Source organism: Colobus angolensis, unplaced genomic scaffold (genome assembly GCF_000951035.1).
Source record: "Colobus angolensis palliatus isolate OR3802 unplaced genomic scaffold, Cang.pa_1.0 Scaffold133, whole genome shotgun sequence".
NCBI lineage: Eukaryota > Metazoa > Chordata > Mammalia > Primates > Cercopithecidae > Colobus > Colobus angolensis.
In genome coordinates this window covers 3,642,203-3,651,987 of record NW_012114411.1, presented here as the reverse complement: position 1 = coordinate 3,651,987, position 9,785 = coordinate 3,642,203, and the positions used below count along the sequence as shown (strand labels likewise).

The window sequence follows — 9,785 nt, the reverse complement described above, 5'->3', positions numbered from 1 at the left end:
CCGGCTAGTTTTTGTATTTTTAGTAGAGACGGGGTTTCACCGTGTTAGCCAGGATGGTCTCGATCTCCTGACCTCATGATCCGCCCGTCTCGGCCTCCCATAGTGCTGGGATTACAGGCTTGAGCCACCGCGCCCGGCCAACTTTGTTCATTTTCAAAGTTGTTTTCGTTATCCTAGGTCCTCTGCATTTCCATATGAATTTTAGAATCATATGCCAATTTGTGCAAAAATGTCCTCTCCTGAGGTTTTGATGAGGATTGTTTTAAATCTGTTGATCAATTTGGGAAGAATTGGCATCTTAAATAACAATATTGAATTTTTCAGATCATGAACATGATATACCTCTAAATTTATTTGTCTTCTCTAATTTCTCTCAGCAGTGTTTTATGATTTTCAGTATATAGGTCTGTGTAAATGAATCCCCAAGTATTTCATTTTTGGGGATACTGTTGCACATATTATTTTTTACGTTTCAATTCCTGATTGATTGTTGTTAGTATACAGAAATATAGGCTCAGTCTCCCTTAGTCAAAATGCTTGGGACCAGAAGTGTTTTGGATTTTGGACTTTTTTGAATTTTGGAACATTTGCATTTGCCTTTGATGGTTGAGCCTCTTTAATCAGAAAATCTAAAATGCTGCAATAAGGGTTTCCTTTGTAGTTCAGGTGTCAGACTTTTGGATTAGGGATATGCAACCTGTGCAACTGATTTTTGTATTTTGATCTTGTATCCTGCAACCTTGCTAATCTCACATATCGTTCTAGTGCCTTTTTTTGTAGATTTCATTGCATTTTCTACATAGATTATCAATGTTGTGTATATAGACAATTTTGCTTCTTCCTTTTCGGCCAGGATGTTTTTCTCTTGTCTAGACTACCACTACAATGTGAAACAAGTGGCAAGAGCGGGTGTCACTGCCTTGTTCCCAGTCTCAAGGGGAAAGCATTCATTCTTTCACCATTAAGTATAATGATAAGTATAGGCTTTGTGTCAGGCAGAATTACTTCCTTTCTGTTCTTGGTAGGTGGAGGGATATTAACAATGGATAATGGGTTTTGTCTAACACTTTTTCTGTATTTATTGAGATGATCCTATTGTTTTTCTTTATACTCTGTTAATATGGTGACATACATTGATTTTTGAGTATTAAACCAAACTTGGAGTTCTCTAATCCCTCTTAGTCTTGACATATTATCCTTAAGTATTATGGTAACAATTCTCTCATTTACGTTCAGAAGGGCTATTGGTCTGGAGTTTTGTCTTTTCTTTTCCTTGTAATTGTGTGGTTTTGGTATCAGGATACTGCTGGCCTCACTGTTATGAGGTGTTTCTTTATTCTCAGTCTCTGGAAAAATTTTTCAAGGATTGGCATTTTATCTTCTCTCTTATCCATGTTGCTTAATTTTTTGGCATAAACTTGTTTTTAATATTATTTTAGTATCTGTAGAATCTACTGATATTAACCGTCTTACTCCTGATATTACTTTGTGTCATCTCTCATTTTTTTCTTGATTAGTTCAGCTAGAAGTTTACCAGTTTTACGGATCTTCTCAAATAAGAAGCTTTTGGTTTTATTTTCCTTTTTTTTTTTCTTTTTGGCAGGGTGTAGTTTCCTATTTCACTGAATTCCACTCTGATCTTTATTTCATCTGCTTATTTGGATGTTATTTGCTCTTTATTTTTAAGTTTCTTAATACAGAAGCTGAGGTTGTTGATTTGAGACCTTATTTTCTAATGTAGGCATTTAGTGCTATACTTTTCCCTCTTTAGCAGCATCCCACAAATTTGTCTTTTCATTTTCATTCAAAACATTTTCTAATTTTTCCTTTGACACATGGGTTACTTAGAAATTTGTTACTAGTTTCTGAATTTTGGAGAACTTTCCAGAGATCATTCTGTTGTTATCTAATTTAATGTTATTGTGGTCAGAGAACATACTTTGTATGACTTTTTTTTTGAGACAGATTCTCATTGTCGCCCAGGCTGCAATGCAGTGGCACAATCTTGGCTCACTGCAACCTCAGCCTCCCAGGTTCAAGTGATTCTCCTTTGTCAGCCTCCGAATAGCTGGATTTACAGGCCCGTGGTACCACACCTGGCTAATGTTTTGTATTTTTAGTAGAGATGGGGTTTTGTCATATTGGTCAGGCTGGTCTTGAACTCCTGACCTCAGGTGATCCATCTGCCTCCCAAAGTGTTGGGATTACAGGCGTGAGCCATCACTCCTGGCTTTGTACTTTTATTGAGATTTATGGTCCAGAATATTTACGGACTATCAATTGTGGAGCAATTTACACATTAAACCTCGTAAATGTTTAATGTGTACTTTAAGGAAATATATGTACTACTGTTGTTGGATGAGTGTTCTATAAATGTCAATTAGGTTGACAATGTTCAGGTCTTCTACATTCTTATTCTATCAATTATTGCCAGAGGGGTGTTGAAATTTCCAGTTGTAATTGTGGACTTGCCTATTTTGCCTTGATTAGTTCTACTGGCATTTGCTTCATCTATTTGAGGCACTATTAATAGGTATACACAAGTTTAACATTGTTATATCCTCTTGAGGGATTGACACCTTTATCTTTAGGAAATGAGTCTATTCCCTGGTAATATTCTTAGTTCTACAATCTACTTTAACAGAGCCATTTGAATTTCTTCTCATTAGTATTGGCTTGATGTATCTTTTTCCATCTCTGCACTTTTGTCTTTATATTTAAAGTGGGTTTCTTGTAAGCAGTATGTTGTTTGATCTTGTTTTTATGGCCAATCTGGTAATTTCTGGCCTTTAATTGCAGTGCTTAGACCACTTAGTTTTATTGTACCCACTGATATGGTCAGGTGTAAATTTATCCTCTTGGCTATGTTTATTCTTTGGCCTTCTTTTGGATCAAGTAATTACTGATTGATTGTATTTAATCTGTTGTTGGCTTATTGGCTGTGTAACTCATTGATTTCTTATTTGAGTGGCTTCTAACGCAGTCATCCCTTTGTATCCTTGGGGGATTGGTTCCAGGACCCCCCCGCCAAAGAGTACCAAAATCTGCATATGTTCAAGTCATATTAAATGGTGTTACATTTGCATATAACCTACACATATCCTCCCATATATTTGAAATCATCTCTAGAATACTTATACTTTACAGTGTAAATGCTTGGTAAATAGTTGTTATACTGTATCAATTTTTGTGTTTTGTATTTTAATTTTTGCTTTTTTCCAAATATGTTTGATCTGTGGTCAGTCAAATCCACAGATGTGGAACCTGTGGATACAAAGGACTGACTGTATACATCTTTAACATATCAGAGTGAAAAGATAAATGATATATTATTCCAAGTATGGCATAGGAATGTTACAGCAGTATATTTCCATTCTTCTCCTCCCAGTCTGTGCTGTTATCGTGATACATTCTCCATCTATTATAAACTCCACAATACAAAATTATCTTTTAAGCTTTATTGAAGTAAAATTGATATACCATAAATTTATCCTGTATAGGTGAACAATTCCACGACTGTTAGTATAACGGAATTGTACAATCATCTCCACTATCTAATTTTGGAACATTTTTATTACTCAAAAAAGAAACTTTATGTCTATTTCCAGTCACTCCCCATTACTATTCCCAGCCTTAAGCCACCAGTAATCTAGAGTTTGTCTCTATAGATTTGTGTTTTCTGGACATTTCATAGAAGATAACTCATACAGCTGGGCACAGTGGCTCACGCCTGTAATCGCAGCACTTTGGGAGGCCGAGGAGGGTGGATCATGAGGTCAGAGAGATCGAGAACATCCTGGGTAACACGGTGAAACCCTGTCTCTACTAAAAACACAAAAAATTAGCCAGGTGTGGTGGCAGGCGCCTGTAGTCCCAGATACTCAGGAGGCTGAGGCAGAATGGCGTGAACCCAGGAGGCAGACCTTGCAGTGAGATCACGCCACTGCACTCCAGCGTGGCTGAGAGCTAGATTCCATCTCAAAAAAAAAAAAAAAAAAAAAAAAAGCATACACCATGTGCTATTTTGTGCCTGGCTTTTACTTAGCATGTTTTGAAGGTACATCTATACTGTGGCATGTATCAGTACTTCATACCTTTTTATTGCCAACCAGTATTCAATTGTACAGGCATATGACATTTTGTTTATCCACTCACCAGTTGATGGACATCTGGGTTGCTTCCCCTTTTTAAATAATAATGCTATGAAAATTTGTGTACAAGTCTTTACATATCTTTCTCTTGGGTTTTATTTCTTGTTTGGGGGGGGGGTAGAATTTTGGAGTCATAGTTTGCTTGGGCTGCCCTAACAAAATAACACATACTAGGTAGCTTAAGCAGGAGGCCAGGCATGGTGGCTCACGCCTATAATCCTAGCACTTGGAGAGGCCACGGCAGATGGATCACCTGAGATCACAAGTTCAAGACCAGCCTGGCCAACATGGTGAAAACCTGTCTCTGCTTTAAAAAAAAAAAAAAAATTATAATAATTAAAAAAATAAGTTAGGCCAGGCGCAGTGGCTCACGCCTATAATCCCAGCACTTTGGGAGGCTGAGGTGGGCAGATCACGAGGTCAGGAGTTTGAGACCAGCCTGGCCACTATGTTGAAACACCGTCTCTACCAAAATTACAAAACTTAGGCATGGTGGCATGCACCGGTAGTCCCAGCTACTCAGGAGGCTGAGGCAGAAGAATCACTTGAACCCTGGAGGCGGAGGTTACAGTGAGCCGAGATTGCGCCATGGCACTCCAGCCTGGGTAGCAGAGCAAGACTCTGTCTCAAAAAAAAAAAAAAAAAAAAAATTTAGCTGTCCATGATGCTGAGTGCCCACAATCCCAGCTACTTGGGAGGCTCAGGCAGGAGAATCACTTGAACCCAGGAGGCAGAGGTTACGGTGAGCCAAGATTGCACCACTGCACTGCAGCCTGGGTGACAAGAGCGAAACTCCATGAGAGAAAACCACAGGTAGTATTTCTCACGGTTCTGAAGGCTGGAAGATGAAGGTGTTGGCAAGGTAGGTTTCATTCTGAGGCCTCTTCTCTTGGATTACAGGTGGCTGCCATCTCTTTTGTGCTCACATGGCCTTTTCTCAGTGCATGCCCATGGGGTGGCAGGGAGAGCATACATGCGAGCTGAAGTATCTTTTAAGGATACTAATCTTATCAGATCAAGGCTCCAGCCTTATGATGGTTTAACCTTAATGATTTCCTTAGAGGTCCATCTCCAGGTTAACAGCCACACTGGCTTTAGGGCTTCCACATATGAATTTTGACAGGAAACATTCAGTTCATAACATATGGTCAATCTGTTTTAACACCTCAAGGAACTGCCAAACAGTTCCAGACTGAATACATTTTACATTCCCTCCAGCAATACGTAAAGATTCCAGTTTCTTCACATACTAGCTAAGACTTCTTTTTGAGTATAGCTATCCTAGTGTGTGTACGGTGGTACCCTGCAGTTTCGATTTGCATTTCTCTAATGACTAATGTTGAGCTTTTTTTCATGTGCTTATTGGCCATTTATGTAACTTTTTTGGTGAAATGTCTATTCCTATCTTTTGCCCCTATTTCAACTGGATTATTGACCTTTGTACTGAGTTGTAAGAGTTAGTCTGGTATCAGTCCTTTATCTAATATTATTAGGAAATATTTTCTCTGACTTGTCTTTTCACCTTCTTGATGGTGTCTTGAAGTGTCAAGATTTTAAATCGAATTTGCCTTTTTTTTCTTTCATTGCTTATGCTTTGGTATCGTATCTAAGAAAATATTGATCCAAGATCATGAAAACTGACTCCCATGGTACATAATTTCATGGTCAGTTTTGATTGTATTTTCCTGCTTCTTGAATTTCTGATAAATTTGTTTTTGAATGCCGTACATTCTGAATTTTACCTTTTTAGGTCCTGCATAATTTTGGATTTCTAAAATCATTTTTGAGCTTTGTTCTAGCATGTGGTTAACATGTTTATAGTTTGATCTTTTCATGTCTTTTATCTTTGTTATGCAGGACCAGAGTAGCATTTAGTGTCTAGTTAATTTTCCCCACTACTGAGGCAAGGCTCTTCTTGGTTCTTTTACAAATGCCCATGATCATGAGGTTTTCCACTCTGGTTGTTGGGACCAGGACTAGGCACTGTTCCTGGCACAGTGAGTTCTGGGCACTTTTTTTGTTTGAGTGATTCGTTGCCTGTCTTCTGGTAGTTTCCTGACAAGCACATGCTGCTCAGTACACTGAACACTTGGTGGGGACTCCTCTGCAGCTTTTCAGAGTTTCTGTGCAGCACTCTCCTCTCTGGTCTTCTGCTCTGTAAATTCCAGGTACCTTGATTTCTTCAACGTTCCAGTTCCATCTCAACTCAGGGATGTCCATGGGCTCTATCTAGATGTTCCCTCCCTGACTGGAATCTGTTATGAAGCAGTGAGTCAGGCAATCAAAGGACTCATCTGTGTCTTGTTTCTCACATGTCATTGTCCTTAATTGCTCAATGTCCATTTTGAGAGGTAATCTGATTTTTAGTTATTTCAAGTGGGAGGTTAAATCTAGTCTGTTACTCCATCTTACCTGGAAGCAAAAGTCCTTTCTTCCTTTAATCGTTTGTGCCTTTTATGCATCTACCCAATCCACACTTGTTTTTGATAAATGTTTTTTGGGATCAGGCACAGTCACTGATTTGGAATGCAGAACAGTTCAACTGAGAGATCATACAAAAATATTTCATAAAAAGGTAATTTGGGGCCAGGCAAAGTGGCTCATGCCTCTAATTCCAGCACTTTGGGAGGCCGAGGTGGATTTCTTCAGTGAGTGCAGGAGTTCAAGACCAGCCTGGGCAACAAGGGGAAACACTGTCTCTAAAAAAACATTAGCTGGGCATGGGGGTGGATCTCCTGAGCCTGGTGGGAGGTCGAGGTTGAACTGTGATTGTGTGAAACATAAAAAACAACTTTGGCATAGTAGTGAGGGACCTAAAACATACATATAATCTTTGGCTTAAAATCTATATCCTGCAGTCTAGGATGATTCCAAATATAGTCATTAGATATCTTAGTGACCTTAAGCCCTAAGATCAGTTACAAGTCATAACGTTGGACTTTAAGAATGAGGTTGGGTCCTGTGTATTGAAACACCCTTTTCTCTGGGCCTAGCTTCACACTGGGAAGGTGGGAGCTGGATGATGGTCTCTATGGTCCATTATATTAGTGTCTTAAAAATGCAGTGTTTAGCCACATCATTTAAGTGGATTATTATAAAACCAGATTCAGCAGTAGAACACGAAGTTGCCATACACAGTAGTTTCAGATGCATTTAATTTCCTTCCTAGACTAGATAACGTTAGAAGACGGAAAATATTTGTTTTTTCCAAGTAAGGCTTTTTTCATTTTAAGAACATTTGTTGACACAGCATGCTTAATTTTGAATTTTAAGTTCTTGACACATGTTGATTTTTCAAGTATTTTGCTTTAAAGTTGATTTAACCTGTCGCAACTTTGTGCATAAAGCATGTCAATAAGATGCTCATAAAAGAGAAAAACCTTAATAAAAAGCCATTTTATTTTCCCATGACTATCTCTTTGATGATCCTCTGCCAATACCTTTAAGGCACAACCCACTGAGCATCTACTATTTGCATTTGCAGACCACACAGGCTTTGCAAACCTGGCTGATGAACAGAAATCAGCTGTAGAACTTAACACAAAAATCAAATTATTTGGTCCTGTCTTTTAGGGATTCAGTAGGTCTGGAATGAGATACAGAAACCTATGTGGTTTTTATTTTTTAAAGTTTTGCATATGATTGTAATGATCAGCCAGGCTTATATATAGAGCAGAGTGACTGCTCTGTATTCTCCACTGATAGTCTGGCATTATAAAAAGTTGAAGGATGGTAATTAAATTGTTCAGTGTATCCCAAGAATATCTTTTCCCTTTGAAGAAGAGTGGCCACCCTATTCCTTGCAATTCCAAGAATTAAAAGTGTAGGTACAAATTGGCTCCCTTTGCCTTGTTTCCTATAAACCTGTTTTGTTTGTCCCACAGAGGAGGAAGATGACTATCTCTTTGATGATCCTCTGCCAATACCTTTAAGGCACAAACTTCCCTACCAGGAAACTTTTCAACCTGAGGTATTTTCAATGACTGCAGTATCAGAAAAGCAGCCCGAAAAACTGAGACAAACTCCAGGATGCTGCAAAACAGAGAGTACACAGAGCTCTCGTTTCACAAACTTTGTAGATTGTGAAGAATCCAACAGTGAAAGTGAAGAAGAATCAGGAATCCTAGCTTCACTGCAAGGAGATCTGGGCTCTGTACTTCACCAGCAAAAGGCTGATGGGGATGTACCCCAGTGGGAAGTATTCTTTAAAAGAAATGATGAAATCACAGATGAGAACTTCCCTTCCTCCATAGAGGCAGGGGGATCTCAGTCACCGAAGCTTTTCAGTGACTCTGATGGAGAATCAACTCACATCTCCTCCCAGAATTCTTCCCAGTCAACACACATAACAGAACAAGGAAGTCAAGGCTGGGACAGCCAATCTGATACTGTTTTGTTATCCTCCCAAGAGAGAAACAGTGGGGATATTACTTCCTTGGACAAAGGTGACTACAGACCAACAATCAAAGAGAATATTCCTGCCTCTCTAATGGAACAAAATGTAATTTGCCCAAAGGATACTTGTTCTGATTTGAAAAGCAGAGTTCAAGATGTAACAACAGTTCCTAGTACTGGAGAACCAATTACTCTAAGCAGTGAGAAACATATACCTGAGGAAAAAAGTTTGCTAAATCTTAGCACAAATGTGGATTCCCAGAGCTCTTCTGATTTTGAAGTTCCCTCAACTCCAGAAGCTGAGTTACCTAAACGAGAGCATTTACAATATTTATATGAGAAGCTGGCAACTGGTGAGAGTATAGCAGTCAAAAAAAGGAAATGCTCACTCTTAGATATCTAAGAATTCAAAGTGCTTCAACCTAGAGCAACCACTAAAAAACCTGTACAGAGATGACAGTCAATATTACAATAGAGAAAATACAATACTTAAAAATGTTCAAATAACCTGGTTTGGTGTGGTGGCTCACATCCCAGCACTTTGAGATGGGCAATCACTTGAGCTCAGGAGTTCGAGACCAGCCTGGCCAACACAGTGAGATGTGTCTCTACTTACAAAAAAAAAAAAAAAAAAAAAAAAAGCCAGGCATCGGTGGGCTACTCTGGAGGCTGAGGTGAGATGATCACTTGAGCCCAGGAGATTGAGGCTGCAGTGAACCGTGACTGTGCCACTGCACCTCCAGTAGACTGGGTGACAGAGCAAGACCCTGTTGGAAAAAAAAAAAGGCAAGGCACAGTGGCTCATGCCTGTAATCCCAGCTTCTCAGGAGGCTCAGGCAGCAGAATCACTTGAAAGCAGGAGGTGGTGGTTCAGTGAGCTGAGATTGTGTCATTGCACTCCAAGCTAGGCAACAAGAGCAAAACTCTGTCTTAAAAAAAAAAAAGAAAAGATGGTAGAACTAAACCCATACATATCAATGATTATACTAAATGTAAATAGTCTAAGCACATCAATGACAAGAGACGTGGGGGAAAAAACCAGCATAACCCTGTGATCTGCTGTCTATAAAGAAACTCAAGTGATAGATAGGTTAAAAGGATGGAAAAAAGACCATGTACACAATTTAAGATGGAGCAAAAGCCAAAATTGACAAATGGTATCTAATTAAACTATAGAGCTTCTGCACAGCAAAAGAAACTACCATCAGAGTGAACAGGCGACCTACAGAATGGGAGAAA

General features: G+C 39.1%; 1 protein-coding gene across 8 annotated transcripts in view; it reads left to right on the top strand.

Annotated features, from left to right (window-relative positions):
- Positions 1-9,372, top strand: part of DCLRE1C (DNA cross-link repair 1C) — a 47,144-nt gene extending 37,772 nt beyond the window's left edge. For 7 of the 8 annotated variants that reach the window (XM_011934257.1, XM_011934263.1, XM_011934260.1 and 4 more), the window contains one exon: positions 8,036-9,160. In XM_011934257.1, coding sequence (XP_011789647.1) covers positions 8,036-8,949 — 914 coding nt within the window. In that variant the 3' untranslated portion in view covers positions 8,950-9,160. Of the gene's footprint in view, positions 1-8,035 lie in introns of all 8 variants that reach the window. The other variant, XM_011934261.1, reaches the window with a different exon arrangement.
- Positions 9,373-9,785: the final 413 nt, after the last annotated feature.